Source organism: Saimiri boliviensis, chromosome 6 (assembly GCF_048565385.1).
Source record: "Saimiri boliviensis isolate mSaiBol1 chromosome 6, mSaiBol1.pri, whole genome shotgun sequence".
NCBI classification, from domain to species: domain Eukaryota; kingdom Metazoa; phylum Chordata; class Mammalia; order Primates; family Cebidae; genus Saimiri; species Saimiri boliviensis.
The window spans coordinates 129,559,710-129,579,340 of NC_133454.1; the positions used below are offsets into that span (position 1 = coordinate 129,559,710).

Consider the following 19,631-nt stretch of genomic DNA (forward strand, 5'->3'; position numbering starts at 1 on the left):
TAACCTGAATTTTGAAACTTAAGCTTCATTTTGATCATTTCTAGCTATGAAAGCTATTCGTTGTCTTGTGATTGCAATTGGAAATTAGGAAATGTTGCAGGATTCCTTTGCATTTTAACTGTTAGTATGAGCACAGCTCCATTTTGTGTGAATGAACTTGGTTCTCACTGAGCTGCCGTGGGGCTGTGGTAGGACTGATATACTTTACACGGTCCCATTTACAAAGCAGAAGTTCAAGCTGAGCCCAGTGGTACGTGCTTCTAGTCCCACCTGGTATCTTGGAGGCTGAGGCAGAAGGATCACTTGAACCCAGGAGTTTGAGGTGGTAGTGCACAGGGATCACGCCTGCAAACAGCCCCTGCAGTCCAGCCTGGGAATCGTAGCAAGAACCTGTCTCTTAAAAATTTTTTAAGTAAGATGTGGTTCGCTGTTCAGGTCTTACTTTTCATAGTAATGCTTGCTGAACATGTTTCATGAAATCTAGTCCCATTTAAAACCAGAAAACACAAACGTATAAGCAGGATCTGCCTAGACCCTGAAGAGGTGAATCTGTTCACTGTGTTACCACCGTCATGTTCCCTCAGCACACAGGTGTATTCATGTTCCATTGTAAAAACAAAAAACCCTGGGAGTCTGACAGCGATCATCTTTTAATGATAAGCCTGGAAGTATTTTCTTTTAAACCATATTGAACAAAAATTTTTAAACTGCGTAGAAGTGCTTCAGTTTATAGTGTCCAATCCAACCATGATGGAGAAATACGAGTTATACACGTGTATGGGGGGGAGATCATGGGCTCTTTCTTGTTTATTTTCTTTCCCTTTCAGACAAAAAGGTACTTGACAGTTTTGCCCAAGAGATTTCTGCCCTCTCTGTGGTTTTTTGGGTTTTTTTTTTTTTTTGGAAAGACATTAGGAGATAAACGTATTTGTTGCTGGCTCTTCATTTGTCTAACATTTGTAATGGTGTGGTTTATAGGCATTGTTTAGATCTCTGCTGCCCCTTCAGTGACTGTCCTCATAATGCGCCTAGGATTCCAGGGAGGGCAGAGCCTTGGGCTGCATGGAGGAGGCTGAGGCTGAGGGGCATCCCTGTGTCCTGCCGGGCACCAGGTCACGTAGACCAGGAGTCTCACGGCTCTGTGCTTGCTGTGCTGCGTGACTCTGCAGAAAACAAGACTTTCTGTGCTGGCAGAAAGCGCAGCAAATTGATTTGCTAAGAAGTTTATGGTTATAATTTAAGGCCTGATTTTTTTTCACAGTCTGCCGTTAATGTTGTGCTTTTCTCACCCCTCAGTTGCCAGCTTCCAGAGAAGAGGTACGAGATGACAAGACAACTATCAAGTGTGAAACCTCCCCGCCTTCCTCCCCCAGAGCCCTTCGGTTAGACCGGCTACACAAAGGGGCGCTGCACACCGTCAGCCATGAGGACGTCAGGGACCTAAGGAAGTAAGGAGCCTGCAACAGCCCCGTGCAGAGCCTGCTTGTCCTCTCCTTTCCAGTGTTGAGACATCCGGGAATCTTTTCTTAAATAGAACAGTGATTTTCTAGAATTACCCGTTAATTCAGATGGGCGTATTTACCTGTTACACTTAGAATGCCTACCACTGCTGTGTGCTTTAGTGAAATCCAGCAGAAGACGCACACGTGTTTGGGAAGGCTTAGTTTAGAAAGAAAGGAGTTAAGTGATAGCAGCAAATTCTAGAAAAACTTAACATCTTCAGAGTCTACAAATTGACTACTTTCTATTCTTGATGGAGAGTTTGGCAGGCAGATGACAGGCTTGGGATCGGATCCACTCTAGGACAACCCGTGCCTCTCAGATGCCCTCTTGTGCCTTTGTAGGCTGTTGAGAGTTCCATGCTGTACTTTACCCACTTATTAAATGTCTTCTCTCAGGAAACCAGTTAGCTATTTTGTAACTAGTATCCTGTCTTTTTTTTTTTTTTTTTTTTTGAGACGGAGTTTCTCTCTTGTTTTCCAGGCTGGAGTGCAATGGCTCGATCTCGGCTCACTGCAACCTCCGCCTCCTGGGTTCAGGCAGTTCTCCTGCCTCAGCCTCCTGAGTAGCTGGGATTACAGGCACGCGCCACCATGCCCAGCTGATTTTTTGTATTTTTAGTAGAGACGGGGTTTCACCATGTTGACCAGGATGGTCTCGATCTCTTGACCTCGTGATCCACCCGCCTCGGCCTCCCAAAGTGCTGGGATTACAGGCTTGAACCACCGTGCCCGGCCCTATGCTGTCTTTTTTTGAACTCTGTTGGATTTTGGTTCTGTACCAGGCAGTATACAAGGGGAGGCGTGTATATTAATTTTTGCAGCAGTTAACATTGCTGAGTTTCTCCGCTGAGAAGAGTAATGCTCAGGGCGGTTGTGGGAGCTACTGGAGGGGAGGAAGACGGACCATTGGGCTTGGCACCTGATGGCGCAGAGTCAGGGCCTCCGCTGGAGGGGAGGGGAGCTCCGTGTCAGAGAGAGTCTCAGCTGCCCAGAAGGAGTCTCTGCGCTGGCCTTGCTGGGAGCCTGCCTTTGTCATGCACCTTGCGCTTGGTGAGGAAGGTGTGTGAGAAAGAGACTGGAGGTGCTTGTGGGGAAGATTGCAACTGTTACTACGTGAAGTATCCTGGTGCGTGTGGGTGGAGTGTGGTAACAAGGGCACGTGGTAAAGGTCTGTTTTCTTTCCGCGAAGCTCCACAGGCTCCCAGGACGGTCCCGTGAGCAATCCCAGCAGCAGCAACAGTAGCCAGGACTCACTCCACAAAGCCCCCAAGAAGAAGGGCATTAAGTCCTCCATTGGCCGCTTGTTTGGCAAGAAAGAAAAGGGCCGACCTGGACAAACTGGCAAAGACGCATTAGGACAAGGTTGGTTGGTTTTCCACACCCTTCTCAGCAGCCAGGAACTGGGGGGGAAGGTGCTGCCTTCGGTGCCTGCTGCATGCTTGGCCAGCGGTTCCCACGCGGTGCTCCGGGAGCCGTACGCTCTCCAGCGATCCTGTCTTGACCATTTTTGTCCTGCGCATTTAGTTGTCTAGTCAGAAGCTTAGCCTTAAAAAATGATTTTGCTCTGAACCTGCAAATACTCATCCAGCTATTGAAAACATAGAAGTCTGTCATGCTGATTTTCCTTTTGGCTGTTCTGCTTCCCATAGCTGGTGTTTCCGAAATGGATAACTCATCTCAGGATGCCTTGGGACTTAGCAAATTGGGAGGACAGGCTGAAAAAAATCGTAAACTTCAAAAAAAGTAAGCTTTGTATTATTTCTTCATCTCATTGAATGGTTTTCAGTTGTGCCTAAGCTCTAAGTAGTGTTTGTCAATTATAAATATCTAGCTATGTGTATATACATTATATTCTGAAAGCTTTACCTACAGCCTTAATTAAGCCATACTTTCTGGAAGACTTAGAGCGTTTGTGAAATTTTGAAGAAATTCACACGATGTTCCTGTCACCTTGAAAAGTTGTCCAACTAGGCGATGGGGTGGCTGAGAGTTGGACTTAGCTGCCTGAGCACTGGAGTCGGCCTGCACCTGCCCAGGGTCACTTTGTGACGTCAAGGAAGTGACTTAGCATCTCTATGCTTCAGTTTTCTGTAAAGTGGGGATCCTAGTAGTACATACCTTGTATGGCTTTTACGAGAATGAAATGGGACAATGTGCATAAAGTCCTTTAAACAGTGCCAGTAAGTCATAAACGAGCTGTGATGTGGCTGCGGCAGCAGTTGTTGCCTGCCGGTGCTCAAGATTTGCTGTTCGTGCTGGTGATCTGTCGGAAACATTCACGTGTTGCATATCTTTCTCTTCTCTAGATTTTGTGTTTTTATCTCAAGTAGACTCCAGATTCTGTAGCCTGTTTATTAAGTTTTAATTCTAAACTAAATCTGTCTGACAAGAAGCTATACTATTTGGTATGGCTTTCAACAAAGGAGCACAGGCATTGTGATGCCCCAGGGTAAGGGCATGAAAGAATTGGGGGTTTCTGTCCCCATGCCTTCTCTGATTCGGGGTGAATTGTGTGTTGGTTGACTGTGGATGAACTAGATAGGCTGAGACAATACCCAAGTGAGCTAACAAATGAAGAACAAAACTAAACCCATTTCTGCAACAAAACAGGCAGTTTGTGTAGTCTGTGGGGTGAGAGCTGAGCTTGAGAAATGTGGAAGATGGTAATAAAGGCCTTGAGACAGGGTGAAACGTAAAGGGCTGTGTGGTGACTCTGACTTTGGGAAAAATCATCTGGCCACTCTTAAGTGCCCTGAGAAACCCAACAGTCATCTGGAAGTTGGGGCTCAAAACACTGGTCCACAGGTGTTCCAGAGCTTTCGGAGACCCTCTGCCTTAGCGGCCCCTTTGCCTTTAGCCCCTAGAGTTGCCGGCTGATTTTTCTGTTGTGAAATTTACCCCATTTTAGTTGTGTTTTCAAAGCCATTATAAATACTTTGTTGATTACATTTTAGGTGAAATGCTGTATGTTAATACCATAGGAATACTCAGTTTCTTGGTTCCCTGTAAATGGAAATTTATAGAAACCACTGAACAGCGAAATCTGATTTGAACATTGCTATGTTTGAACTGTGTAAGAATGTTTTAAAATAACTTGGGTAGTTGCTATTTGGCCCTGTGAAACTTAATGTTAGAACTAAACTTTCTGCCTCCTGGAACCATGCTAGGAAAATTGCATTCCTTAGATTTTTGCTAATGTGTTTTATTTCACTTCCTCATACTTACTATAATAAAAACAGTAAGGTTTGTGGCAGTGCAGCTTGGTCCAACCACTCCCTTACCCCAGAAGTTTGTGTTTTACATAGGAAAAAAAAATTGTAGACATGCCCGCCTCCCCTTTTTTTTTGAGATGGAGTTTCCCTCTTGTCGCACAGGCTGGAGTGCATTGGCACCATCTTGGCTCACTGCAACGTCCACCTCCCGGGTTCAAGCAACTCTGCTGCCTCAGCCTCCTGAGTAGTTGGGACTACAGGTGCCCACTACCACACCCGGCTAATTTTTTGTATTTTTAGTAGAGACGGGGTTTCGTCATGTTGGGCAGCCTGGTCTCGAACTCAGGTGATCTGCCTGTTCAGCCTCCCAAAGTGCTGGGATTACAGATATGAGCTACCGTGCCTGCTCCAAAATTTTTTATTCTGTTTTTAAAATTTATTTTATAATTCCTAGGAGGTATGTTTGAGCACTGGGCTGTTAAGTAGACAGCCTTTGTTTTTTGTTGTTGTTTTCTGAGACAGGTCTTGCTCTGTCGCCCAGAGTGCAGTGGCATGATATTACTGCAGCCTCAACCTCTTGGGCTCAAGCGATCCTCCCACTATATCCTCCCAGGTAGCTAGGACTACAGGCACATGCCACCTACCTGGCTAATTTATTTTATTTTTTTTTTGTAGAGACGTGATCTCCCTATGTTGCCCAAGCTGGTCTTGAACTCCTGGGCTCATGCAATTCTCCCTTCTTGACTTCCCTAAAGTGCTGAGATTAAAGGCACGAGCCATTGCTCTGAGCCTGAGGACAGCCTTTGTGTTCCTTGTGATTAAACGTCATGCTGGCTTCTTACACGTGTGTACATGTGTCGGTGGTAGGTAGGGTTCTGTGGAGCTGTGATGTTCAATGTGTGCTGTGGGCACTAAACATCTGACTCTGCTGTCACAGCTGTGACTGAGTGTCTGAGAGGGGGTCTTTTCTGTCCTTTATGCTGTGCTTGGGATCCATGTGGAAGCCCTGCAATGTACCAGCACCTTAGTACGGAAAATTTCCAAGTACAAAGATTATTTGTCTGCCTGTAGAGGGCAGTTTCGTTTCTTTCACTTCAATTGAGATAAAATTGATTTTAGAAAAAGTGCTTTCTTTCTTTCTTTCTTTCTTTTGAGACAGAGTCTCACTCCGTCACCCAGGCTGGAGTGCAATGGCACAATCCTGGCTCACTGCAACCTCCCGCCTCCCAGCTTCAAGCGATTCTTCTGCCTCAGCCTCCCAGTAGCTGGGATTACAAGTGCGTGCCACCATGCCCACCTAATTTTTTTGAATTTTTAGTAGAGCTGGCATTTTACCATGTTGGTCAGGCTGGTTTCGAATTCCTGACCTCAAGTGATCTGCCCACCTCAGCCCCCCAAAGTGCCAGGATTACAAGCATGAGCCACCACACCCAGCCTAAAGTGTTTGTTTATAAATGTGAAAAAATTGCGTTTTCCAGAAAAAGGATTGTGTGAAGACTGTTTAACATTTATGACATTCTTGATTTAAGAATGAAAGTATATTTCTCGGAATTACTTTCTTCTTATTAACCCCTGATTTAACTCAAAAGATGTGCTTTTAACTGCTAAATTTACCCAGCCAGTGCTTTCACTTACAGAGAACTTAAGGAACCTGGGGAGTTAGGCGGCAAGCTAATTTCAAGTTTTGTACGACGCAGCATGGTGCGGGCGTTTGCTGCCTGAGATGTGTAGTAATGAACCCGCGAGTTGGGGCTGGCTGTCCCAAAGCCATTTGTCAGCTTTGATAGGGCTTTCACAGTCCTCCTGGAATTCCCCAGTATTATTGAAACTCCATCTCTTTAAGTAACCTTGCTTTTAAAGTGTTCCCTTTTTATTTTCTGTTTTTTGTCTTCATAGTGCTTTCTCAGGTAAGCAGATTTGGGAGGCTTGCTAGGCTGAGTGTGGGCAGTCACCAGCTCTGTGCTGAGCTTTGTGAGAGGATCTTTTTATTGTTTTATTTTTGAGACAGGCCCTTGCTCTGTTTCCCAGGCTGAAGTGCAGTGGCATATTCACCACTCACTGCAGCCTTGACCTTTTCTTTTTAGTAGAGACAGAGGTCTCACTGTGTTGACCAGGCTGGTCTTGAACTCCTGGCCTCAAGTGATCTTCCCGCCTCCGCCTCTCAAGGTGTTGCGAGTACAGGCATGAGCCATCACACCCAGCCCAAGCATCTTTTTAGTTTTGCATGAGAAATGCTGACTCCATCCATTTCTCATTAGGGTGACCGTACATCTGTCCTCAGGACTCTTCCAGTGTGCCATGGCCATGGAGCCTGGAAGGGGCTTTGACTGGATCACAACTGTACTTGTGGTGGTGGTGTTATTTTGTTGCTGTGTTTTGGAGAGAGTCCTGCTCTGTCACTCAGGCGGCAGCTGTACCTGTGAAAGCAAGTCTCATTCACTATGCAGGGTGCCAGAGGATTGAAAAGATCTTAGGAAAGCAAAGCAATATATTTACTTTGGACAGTTAAGAGAAAGTGCTGCTTCTCTATCCCTTATATACTATTTGATCTGCCAGAACTCACACAGGTTTCTCATTATGAAAGGTAACCTTATCATTATGCTATGTCCTAATTATAAAATGTGCATCATTATTCACAAATTATGTGGCCTTTTTGCTTTATAGCGTTCTCAGTATCAAGTGAAAGACCCAAGTCTGAGATCAGGCGACAAGGAGGAATGTAGTTGTTCATGTAACTAGACAGCCCAGAGGGCTGGACTGGCATGTTCTCAGCCACCTCCAGGTGCTGGGCTCTGCGTCCTCTCAGTACAGGGGCCTTCTTCCCACGATTGGAACAGCCCCCTCCCCAACACCCCCCCAGTGAAAACAGAGGCTCTAGGGTTCCCACCTGGAGAGCCAGCCCAGGGGTCAGGTCCCATGTTTGGTCTTACAGACCATGGACTGGTGTGATAGGGGAGGGGAGCCAGGACACAGAGCAAGGCCTGGGCCTGCCACCCAACTGGGATCTCCTCCGCCAGCTCCCTAACTTCCTGCGACTCTTACACACATCCTTCTACCTCCACTGTCTTAACACTGTCTCCACTGTTGCCTCTGAACCCAGAAGCGTCTCCATTCTAAAAAAGACTTTTTATGAAAGCTAGCGACCGTTGCCAGGAAGAGGTGCTGGTGCAGTCCAGGACAGTGTACACCAGTCTCTAAGTAATAGAAGTAAAGAATTATTTTTTTGACCCCGTATTTTTGTTTACAGTAAGTATCTATTACTTGTTAAAAAACAAAGTCTCTGGCAGATTGCAAAGGCTGAGCACAGGCTGAAAACCCTCCTGACTTGGCAGTAGTGAAGTCCTCCCTTCTCCTTGGCCCGGCCGTGGATGCTCAGGGCCTTAACAGTTAACCATATCGTTAGCGTTCAGAACTTTTTCTGTGATCGATGTGGCAGGAATTACCTGTACTACTTCCTAGACCCACCAGTGTGTGATGGAAGCTCCGCTAGCTGTCTTTGAGGAGCATTTGTCCCAAGGGAACAGAAGGCAGGTTTTCAGCCGCCACCTGATGATTGGCAGCAGACAGCGTGCCCTTCCTCCCGCCCCTTCATTTGGTGTTGGCCTCTTGCGATTCCACTTCGTAGTCCTAAGGAAAGTCTGCTGCTGTTGAAATACATTCAAGAGCCAGTACCAAATTTTTAGAAATAAGAGATTGTATGGCATGTCTTACAGAAATTATGATGGAGAAAATGAACTAAAAGCAGCCTAGGGATGTTTAAGTGACCTGGGGGCATCCGTGGGCGCAAACCAAATGTACGTGTCCTCTCCGTTACAATGAGACCTTCTGTCTGAGGCTTTTTATGTTTTTAAACAATTAGTCTCTTTGAAAGCCTTGAGAAATAAGATGAGATTCACCAAGCTTATAGTGGTATTTCTCAAATACCCATGTCAGACAAAATTATGTGGGGTATTTAAAAATAAGGCATACAGAATATTTACGATCACACAAAGAGATGTGTGGCAGCACTAACCCTGCCTGCCTCCTTGTGGTCACCAGTGACACATTCTTGCATTCAGGCTCCCCCTGCACTGAGAAAGCTGTTAGCATTTCAAATCTCCTGGGTAGGAAGCCTGTGGAGTAAACCGCAGATGCCCCGGTGACTTCATTCAGCAAGTAGTCAGCTAAATGGCACTATAGAGTAGAGACAGCTATCCACTACTTGTCTGCTACATTAGATCATAACATTTTAGTGTTAAAAGTCTGCAGTATGGCCGGGCATGGTGGGTGGCTCACGCCTGTAATTCGAGCACTTTAGGAAGTGGAGGTGGGCGGATCATGAGGTCAGGAGTTCAAGACAAGCCTGGCCAGCATGGTGAAACCCCTTCTCTACTAAAAATACAAAAAAAAAAAAAAAAAAAAAAAATTAGCCAGCCTGGGCGGTGCATGCCTATAGTTCCAGCAACTCAAAAGGCTGAGGCGGCCAAGCATGGTGGCTCATGCCTGTAATCCCAGCACTTTGGGAGGCTGAGGTGGGGGTAGATAATGAGGTCAGGAGATCGATACCTGGCTAACAGTGAAACCCCGTCTCTACCAAAAAATAGAAAAAATTATCTGGGTGTGGTGGCACGTGCCTGTAGTCCTAGCTGTTCAGGAGCTGGGGCAGGAGAATCACTTGAACACGGGAGGCAGAGGTTTCAGTGAGATCACGCCACTGCACTCCAGCCTGGGCAACAGAGCAAGACTGTCTCAAAAAGGAAAAAAAAAAAAAAAAAAAAAAAAAGGCTGAGGCAGAAAAATTGCTTGAACCTGCGAGAGTCTGTCTGGAAAAAGAAAATAAATCTGCAATGTTCTTTTTCCTTCTTCCTTTGGATAAAGGCTGAACGTTTTGAAAGATTCTCATTGAGAGAGGCTACTTTGTTTAGACCCAGGTGTGGTTTCCTCTTTCCAGATAATTGTCTTCCTTTTATTAAAAGGGAATAGTGATTGTTTTCCTTGGGTGTTCTATACCTTGGGTGGGAAGAATGCTGGTGTTTTAAAGTTGGTAATAACTCTTTGATTGTCTGAGGGGACGGGGATTCTGTGGAGAATCAGAGGGAGCCAGTCAGTATTTCCTCATTCAGGCACTCTTTGGAGTATACACAGAACTAGTGTGAAATGGATGGTGTTGATACAATATTAAAGCTGTAGAAGATTCAAGGAAAATGGTGAGAATTTACAGTCGTCTCTCAGGGTCTATGGGGGATTGGTTCCAGGACCCTCCTAAATACCAAAATTCATGGAAGCTTAAGTCTCCTGTATAAAATGGCATGGTATTTGCATATAATTTAGGCAGAATCTCACATAGACTTTAAATCATCTCCAGGTTAACTTATAATACCTAATGCTATGTAAATGCTATGTAAATAGCTGTTGTACTATATGTTTTTTATTGTTTTTTTTCCCCCTGAATGTTTTTGATCTGCAGTTGGTTGAATGTATGGATGTGGAATCCGCAAATACAGAGGGCAGACTGTATGCTGTTAGACTTTTCCAAATGCTCATAATTCTTGGTTCACTTCTTATATATACGCATATAATAGTGGTTCCGCCGGGCGCGGTGGCTCAAGCCTGTAATCCCAGCACTTTGGGAGGCCGAGGCGGGTGGATCACGAGGTCGAGAGATCGAGACCATCCTGGTCAACATGGTGAAACCCCGTCTCTACTAAAAGCGCAAAAAATTAGCTGGGCATGGTGGCACGTGCCTGTAATCCCAGCTACTCAGGAGGCTGAGGCAGGAGAATTGCCTGAGCCCAGGAGGCGGAGGTTGCAGTGAGCCGAGATTGCGCCATTGCACTCCACCCTGGGTAACAAGGGCGAAACTCCGTGTCAAAAAAAAAAAAAAAAAAAAAAAAAAAAAAAAAAAAAAATAGTGGTTCCTTGATTTTGTTTTTGTTTTTGCTGGTTTTAATTTTTTTTTAGAGAGATAGGTCTCACTCTGTTGCCCCGGGTGGAGTGCAGTGGCACAGTCATAGCTTACTGTAGCCTCGACCTCCTGTGCTCAGGCAGTCCTTTCACCTCACCCTCCCGAGTAGCTGAGACTACAGGCATGTGTCACCATGCCTGGCTAATTTTTTTTTTTTTTTTTGGTAGAGATGCATCTCATTTTATTGCCCAGGCTGCTATTGAACTACTGGCCTCAAGCAGTATTCCTGCCTCAGCCTGCCGAGTAGCTGGGACTACAGGTGTGTGCCATCACACCTCACTAAGTTTCAAAATTTTTTTGTAGAGATGAGGTTTCGCTATGTGTCTAGGCTGGTCTTGAACTCCTGGGCTTAAGTGATCCTCCCACCCCGGCCTCCCAAAGAGCTGGGATTATAGGTGTGAGCTACCATGCCTGGCTGATTCTTTGATTTTCAGTGTCTTCTCCTTTGTAGGCATGAATTGCTGGAGGAAGCCCGGAGACAAGGTTTACCTTTTGCCCAATGGGACGGGCCAACGGTTGTGGTGTGGCTGGAGGTACATCCTTCATTTAATCCTTAGTTGTGCGGGTAACATTACATGAACTTGCTGCTCCACCTCGTAGACTGTGCCTCACTCTGCTGCCTTCCCCTTTCTGCTTCCAGCTCTGGGTTGGGATGCCAGCCTGGTATGTGGCTGCCTGCCGTGCAAATGTGAAAAGTGGGGCCATCATGTCGGCCCTGTCCGACACAGAGATCCAGCGTGAGATCGGGATCAGCAACCCCCTGCACAGGCTGAAGCTGAGGCTGGCCATCCAGGAGATCATGTCGCTGACCAGCCCGTCTGCCCCGCCCACGTCTAGAACGGTACGTTCAGAGACAACTGCATTCTTTGGAAACAGGGAATGCCTCTCTGAAGGTATCACTGCCTGTTTACATTGCTTTGCCAGTTCCTTAACAGCACAAGCGTAGTTCTAATGCAAACTTTTAGCACCAAATACATTAGAACTTTTAATTTTGGGGAAGTTGATGGTCAAAAGAAACTTTATTAAATGCTTTTATGAAAGATTGGCTACAATGGTATCATACTATAAAAATATGAGGTTTTTTAAAGATAGGAATATAGTTATTACAAATTTAAATATGAATTTGTCACATTAAAAAAATATTGGTAGAGATGGGGGTCTCACTGTGTTGCCCAGGCTGGTCTTGCACTCCTGGGCTCAAGCAGTCCTCCTACCTCAGCCTTCCAAAGTGTTGGGATTACAGGCATGAGCCACCATGCCCAGCTGAATTTCTCAAAATGGAGTCAATCTAAGAGCTTCCTAAAGGAAAAAGGTAATATTTTAAGGACACATTTTATAATTATCTTTTTTTTTTTTTTTTTTTTTTTTTGAGACAGAGTTTCGCTCTTATTACCCAGGCTGGAGTGCAATGGCACGATCTCGGCTCACCGCAACCTCCGCCTCCTGGGTTCAGGCAATTCTCCTGCCTCAGCCTCCTGAGTAGCTGGGATTACAGGCACGCGCCACCATGCCCAGCTAATTTTTTGTATTTTTAGTAGAGACGGGGTTTCACCATGTTGACCAGGATGGTCTCGATCTCTTGACCTCGTGATCCACCCGCCTCGGCCTCCCAAAGTGCTGGGATTACAGGCTTGAGCCACCGCGCCCGGCCAATTATTATCTTTTTTTAATTAAAAAAAAAATTTTTTTTCTTTTTTTTCCAATATACAAACCCTGGCAATAATTAAACATTTTTAATTTAATTTCCTATTTCATGATTCAAACTGAATGAGTAATTAACATTTGTACTATATATAAAGATATTTGCTAAACCAATTATAGTGTATTTTTAAATGTTACTGGAATATAGTATACATGTAGAGAAATGCACATGTAAGTGAACAGATAAATGAATTTGTAAAGTCAGCATCATCCCCTGTGTGGTCCAAACCTATGTTTAAAAATGGGATCTGACCAGGGCTTTGAAGGCCCCCTGCTCCTTCTGAGGCACCGCCCCTTCCCTAGGGGTGAGCAGCTGGCTCCTGATGCCATAGACTGCTCTGTTTGTTTTGTACTTGTATATAAACAAGATTGTGTAGTATTCACTCTTTTGTTTCTGGCTTCTTTCACTTTATGTTATGTCTGCAAATTTATCCATATCATTCCATGTATAAGTAGCATCTTTTTTTTTTTTTTTTTTTTTTTGAGACGGAGTTTCGCTCTTGTTACCCAGGCTGGAGTGCAATGGCGCGATCTCGGCTCACCGCAACCTCCGCCTCCTGGGTTCAGGCAATTCTCCTGCCTCAGCCTCCTGAGTAGCTGGGACTACAGGCACGAGCCACCATGCCCAGCTCATTTTTCTATTTTAGTAGAGACGGGGTTTCACTGTGTTGACCAGGATGGCCTTGATCTCTTGACCTCATGATCCACCCACCTTGGCCTCCCAAAGTGCTGGGATTACAGGCGTGAGCCACTGCGCCCGGCATAAGTAGCATCTTAAGGAGTAAGCTACTTGGGAGGCTGAGGCGGGAGAATTGCTTGAACCCAGGAGGTGAAGGTTGCAGTGAGCTGAGGCCACGCCATTGCACCCCATCCTGGGTGATAGAGTAAGACTGCATCTCAGGAAAACAAAAACAAAAAAAACTGTGTCCAGTTCAGAGTACTGGCTCTTCCAGGCTTCTCAGAAGCACCCATCTATTTACTGATTTATTTAAGTTCTTTATTTTTTAGAGGCAAGATCTTACTGTGTCACCCAGGCTGGAGTGCAGTGGCTCAGTCATAGCTCACTCCAGCCTCAACTTCCTGGGTTCAAGCAATCCTCCCACTTCAGCCTCTCAAATAGTTGGGATTACAGGTATGCATAACCATGTCCAGCTAACTTCTAAAAACTTTTTAGAGACGAGGTCTCGCTATGTTGACCAGGCTGATATGGAACTCCCGGCCTCAAGCAATCTGACTGCCTCAGCATCCCAGAGTGTTGGGATTATAGGTGTGAGCCCCATGCCCAGTCAGAATATAGGTGTGAGCCCTATGCCCATCCGTTTAAATATAGCTGACATACTACTAAGAGATACTTGTTATCCCATCATCACAACCAATCCCTAAGGAATTTTTGTATTTTTTGTAGAGATGAGTCTTACTGTGTTGCCCAGGCTGGTCTGGAACTCCTGGGCTCAAGCAATCCTTATACCTCAGTCTCCCAGGTAGCTGTGACTACAGGCATGCACAGCCGTGCCTGGGAAAGATCTCTAAAGAATTCTGATTCTCCCTTCCCCATCATTCCAGTTTGTGGACAAATTTTTAAAATAAAAACTAAAGGGGAAAATAAAAATTAGATGACTGGTTCCCTTGTAACCAGTGTTTCACTGTATTTGATTTGTTTGGCCTTAGGTGTTTTCCATCTGGAGAGCTAAAGACCCTGGGAGCTCAGGATTTCAAGCAGTTCACAAATCTGCAAATGTTCATCAAACATGAGCTGTTCTCACACGGGTTTTCTCCATGTGGGAAGTCCTTAACAAGGGTTATCCTACTGGAGAGAGTTAAAAGCTGTCTTAATGAAAACAGGAATGGTTATTGGGAGACAAGGGCAGGCCAACTTCTGATTTATAAAGTTCAGATTTTTTACATTGGCTGGATTCCTAGTCTTGGCTTTTTGTCTCCTCAGAAGAAAACAGATTCTCTCTCTTCTTTTTTTTTTGAGATGGAGTCTTCCTCTCTCTCAGCCAGTAGCCAAGGCTGGAGTGCAATGGTGTGATCTTGGCTCACTGCAACCACTGCCTCCCAGGTTCAAGAAATTTTGCCTCAGCATCCTGAGTAGCTGGTATTATAGGTGCCCACGCCCGGCTAATTTTTGTAATTTTAGGAGAGACAGGATTTCACCGTATTGGTCAGGCTGCTCTCGAACTCCTGACCTTAAGTGATCCACCTGCCTTGGCCTCCCAGAGTACTGGGATTACAGGCGTGAGCCACCGCTCCTGGCCGAAAGCAAATTCTCTTTGAGATTTAAAGCCTCACAGACACACTTCTCCAAGGAGCAGGTCAAGGCTGGATTCAGGGCTCCCAGTTATCTTACAAAAAAAGTTTTCATTTATTTATTTTTTTCCTTCTTAGTGAAAAAATGATGGTAATGAACAATAAGCCTTGTTCTTTTCTGTTGCTCCAAGAGCTCCTTTCCCATGGCATGCCTTGTGAGCAGTGTCTGATCTCTTCCCCAGTGGTTTCACGTAAGGGTAGCCTTGCTGGAAATGAAGGTGCTAAGTGGTTTCTCCTGTATTTATACACTGTCTTCCGTAATGATGGAGAACACCTCACCTAAGGCAAACTCTTCACACCATGTCAAAGTGCAAGGAAAACATCTCCCTCAAGTAGACACGCAGGCCACTGTGTCTTGTGTCTGGTTCTGATGGCTGCACAGAGCCATCAGCACTGTCTAGCACATCCGTGACCCCTCTGCCCTGTGGCCTGCCTTCAGCCCTTCAGGCCATCACGGAGCATCTGCGGCAGAGAGCCTTCCTGTAGCCAAAGCAAGTTTCATCATCTGTTTTAAATATATTGAATCTAGTTACTTGAGAATTACTCAGTTTCCAGAAATACACAACGTGTTTTCTTCTCTTGATATTTCACATACCTTGGGTAAGCATGGCATCTAAAGCTCTGGGCATCATGTGCCCTTCTGGTGGTGGTGTGGGCCACACGGTGTTAACCGGGAATGGTTATTCTGTTTGGGCATCTGAACTGAAAAATGAGAAGAGCGAACTTTGCCTCCTCGGCCCCTTCTCTGTGCCTGTGGCTTATGTGTGTGCCCCTCTCCTCTTTGTCACTGCTTCCCTTGCCCTGGATGTGGCTGGTGCACTGGGGTCACCTTAGACCACAGGAAATGTCTGGTTAACACACGAAGAGATGGAAACGCTCGCAGCCACGCCGCAAACGGTTAGTCACGCGCCACAGCCTGCACTCCTCCCGGCTCATTCTCCACTTCAGACCCTCTGGGTTCTTTGCCTTTTTGTTGAAAACAAAAATGTTATTTTCCATTCAGTTGTTCCAGATAAGTATTTCCTTTAGTTATTAGTTGAATGTGTAAGTAGAACTTGTATTTAATTTTAGATTTTTTTCCAGGAACTTAAAGTTGGTAGACTCTCTATTTAGAATAGATTGACTCTAGCTCTCCTGCTGGGGAGATCTGTTGAGCTCCACGTGGTTGTGTGGCCCTTGCTCCTTCCATGGATGTGCTTGGTGTGGAGAGAGTCTGCTCCTTGCATGAGAAATGGAGATTGTTGGTTTTGCATGAGTTGTGCATGACGCTTTGATAGTCTGAGCTCCCTCAGTGAGGCTGTGCCTTCCCTCAGAGTTGCCTTGCCTGCCTTGCTGAGCTCACCAATACTAATAGTTGTGTTCTTTTGCATTCCTAACCACGTAACCCCAGGAAGATGAGGAGGGAAGCTGGGCTCAGGTTGGAGTCTTTCTCTAATATATTCTTCACTACATGTACAGCAGCAAAAAGCAATTGGAGTATGAAAACTTGTGTAATTTACTTTTTTTTTTTTTTAATGTTTATAGCATCTTAATTTACTCAGACTACAGAATTGTTAATGATTTGAAAGCATTGAGCAGGCAGAGCATAGGATTAAAGAGTACGTCTCATGGACAATTTTGAATATTTCTCATATAGCACCATGGCAGTTATTTTTAATTAACATAGGTTGCTTTGTTTAACATAGGATCTTTTATACAAAGTGGCTTAGGCAGCTTCTGAGATTACGTATGTAATTTCCTGGTAGGGTAACATTATTATTATTACAAGATATGCTGATGGGGAAATTTATATTCTAATAAATTTCCAAACCAAAAAATTGGCATACTGATTTTTCCTCTGTGTCTTTGTGTTGATATTTTACTAAATACTATCCTAGTCCTAAGTTCATTTAAAGATTTTCTTACTAATGTAATCCTAAGGAATTAAGCCTCTTTTCAACTACTGTACATTTGGATTTTCAGCTTCTCAATTCTTTAACTCACCAGAAGCTCTCTCCCAACTGTTTTGCATTCTGTACATTCAGACAGCTTGCCTTAAATGCCAGCGCTTCCTTCAGTGCGATGCCACCAGCTTTCTGCGTCAGGGTGTGTGTCTCAGTGACACATCGCAGCCATGAGGCATGGACAGGCAGCTCTAGAGGCGTTCACGAATGGACTGGTATCTGAGGTCTTCCGAAGAATCATTATATATCTGAAAAAAATAAAAATGATTGTAAATCATAGTTTTCCTGATGACAAGGTGACAGTTGAAGCAGCTGTTTCCTTCTATTTGCACTTCTAAAATACAGCTGATTATATTGCCCCTCCCTTTTTTTTTTTTTTTTTTTTCCCCCAACAAAATAGCTACGGTGTGAACTCTGTGGGCTTTTTTCACCCTTGATTTCAGCATTCTGTGCCTCTTCTCCAGATAAATAATCTTATTAATTATTTAACTTGTTAGATATCTCTCTCCAGGATGTGTAACCACCATAAATGAATTATACAGGGTACATTTCATAATGACTTAAATTTCAGTATATTTTCCGCCAAGTAGCAGAACTTTGTTAGTACTTCAGCATGAAACTGCCTGAGCCAGAGACATGAAATGTAAATGGAATAGGCTGAACTTTGCTCTTTGCAGTGGAAAAAGAAACAAGACCGCGCCTTGCTGATGACTCCAGAACTAGCCGACCTGCAGTCTAGTGGAGGCTTGTATCACTTTCCCTTCTTCCCCTCTTCCAGCTGGGACTGCCGCCTGCTGCCAAGGGCAGTACACAGTGGCCAGCTCTTAAACCAAAGAGAGCGTTGAGCTCCCCCTGGACACTCAGGGGAGGAAAACATCAAGGCAGGGTCAGAACCATTTATACGTCATTTAACGAACAGTGAGCGAGTCTGGCTGTGCAGAGCATCTGTGAGCAGGACAGCTGTGGTCTCCCCGCCACGGAGCTCCCATTTCAGGGAGTTCATAAAGCTGAGTTGTACTTGTGACTGTTTCAGTGATGGCAGTAAACACTGTGCAGTGGGTATCTCTTCTAGTTCCGATGTTCTCTTGACTGTGAGCTCACCTGGTAAGTTTTTTTTCAAAAGGCTGCTATGGCAGCCCAGGAGAAACGAGGTGAGTCTCCCTGGGATGGAACCTGACCCTTCTGGGAGTTTATGTTGTCAGCCACTTCAGGAGGCTGAGCAGAGCATATAATGAGAAAACAGAAACAAGTAGGGTTCTGCTTCCATGCAGTTTTCTATTTAGACGGTTCCTTTGTTTACTTTCCCCATTTAAGAGTACATAGCAAGCAAGAGAATAATAATACCAGATATCCATGCTACACATAACAGGCCTGGGCCAGGCGCGGTGGCTCATGCCTGTAATCTCAGCACTTTGGGAGGCCGAGGCAGGTGGATGACTTTGAGCCCAGGAGTTCAAGACCAGCCTGGGTAACATGGGGAAACCCTGTCTCTACAAAAAAAAAATACAAAAATTAGCCAGGCGTTGGTGGCTGGAGACTGTAGTCCCAGCTACTTGGGAGGGTGAGGCTGGAAAATGGCTTGAGCCTGCAAAGTGGAGGTTGCAGTGAGCTGAGAGTGTGCCACTGCACTCCAGCCTGGGTGACAGAGCGAGTCCCTGTCTCAAAAAAATACATAAATAAATATTAGGCCTGTAAGATTCAGGTTTAGAAGAGTGAAAAAAGCATGGTGATACTGCTAGATATCTTCATGTGGCCCAAAAATGTTTGGCATATTTCTTACTTTCTTTTTAGAGAAAGTAGTGAAGCATTTTTTTTTTCTATTAGAATTTAAACATTATTTGCTAGAATTTTAGTTTTGCTTCTAGCTTGGACCAAATAACAAATGATGCTGGAAGCCATAGTTTCAAGACCAACATGGTGTTAGTTGAGAGTCACTACCAAGATCCTGTAATGTAACTACAGAATTCCTGTGACCCTAACTTAGTCTTCCTCAGCTGGAGACTTCAGGTATCTCAGGTACTTCCTCCAATATGTGTGTGTATATAATGTGTTTAGTTCTTGCTCATTGTACACGTTTTGCATGCATTCTGTTAGATTTATCCCTGAGGATTTTACAGGTTTGATGCCATTGCAAATGGTACTTTTAAATTTCAGTTTTCAGTGCGTTGCTAGTATTTAGAAATATAGTTCATTTTTATTGGTCTTTGTATCCTGTAACCTTGCTTGAACCTACTTTCTGATAGCTATTTTGTAGATTTCTTTTCTACATTGAAAATTGTGTTGTCTGCAAGTAAAGACAATTTTTTTTTTTTTTTTTTTTTTTTTGCAATTTATGTGCTTTTTATTTCTCTTTCTTGACCTATTACAGCGGCTAGGATTTTCAATACAGTGTTGAATGAAAATGGTGAGAGTAGACATCCTTAGTTTGTTCCTTATCTTAGGAGAAACACATTGTCCTTTTTTTTTTTTTGAAGAGACGGGATCTCACTGTGTTGCCCAGGCTGTTCTTAAACTCCTGACCTCAAGTGACCCGCCCACCTCTGCCTCCCAAAGTGCTGGGATTACAGGCAGGAGCCACCAGGCCCAGCTGAGCATTCAGTCTTTTACATTAGGTATGGTGCTGGCTTTAGGGTTTTTGTAGATGCCCTTTATCCAGTTGAGGCACTTTTTTTACATTTCTGGAATGCTTGAAGTTCCATAAATGAGCACAACTCTTGTCAAATGCGTTCTCTGAATCTTTTGAGATGATGTTACGGTTTTCTCAGTCTCTTCACATGGTGAGAGTTTTATTGATTTTTTTTCTTCTCAAATGTTGAATCAACTTACATTTCTAGAATAAGCCATACTTGTTATGGTATCGTATTCTTTTACTATACTGTTGACTTGGCAATGTTTTCTTATGTGTTTGTGGATCTGTGTCTGCGGTATTGATCTCTAGTTTTGTTACGTCTTTGGTTTTGCTCTCGGTAATGCTGGCCTCATAGAATGAGATAAGGTGTTTCAAGCTTTTTTGGAAGAC

General features: G+C 44.5%; 1 protein-coding gene across 10 annotated transcripts in view; it reads left to right on the forward strand.

Moving 5' to 3' along the window:
- The window catches only part of PPFIA1 (PTPRF interacting protein alpha 1), a 122,166-nt gene that overhangs the window by 88,197 nt on the left and 14,338 nt on the right, over positions 1 to 19,631 (forward strand). For 5 of the 10 annotated variants that reach the window (XM_039471533.2, XM_074401816.1, XM_039471531.2 and 2 more), the window contains 5 exons: positions 1,297 to 1,448; positions 2,692 to 2,864; positions 3,152 to 3,245; positions 11,110 to 11,191; positions 11,299 to 11,499. In XM_039471533.2, the coding sequence (XP_039327467.1) occupies positions 1,297 to 1,448; positions 2,692 to 2,864; positions 3,152 to 3,245; positions 11,110 to 11,191; positions 11,299 to 11,499 (702 nt within the window). Of the gene's footprint in view, positions 1 to 1,296; positions 1,449 to 2,691; positions 2,865 to 3,151; positions 3,246 to 11,109; positions 11,192 to 11,298; positions 11,500 to 15,503; positions 15,567 to 16,059; positions 16,087 to 19,631 lie in introns of all 10 variants that reach the window. The other 5 variants (XM_039471528.2, XM_039471529.2, XM_039471530.2 and 2 more) reach the window with 2 other exon arrangements.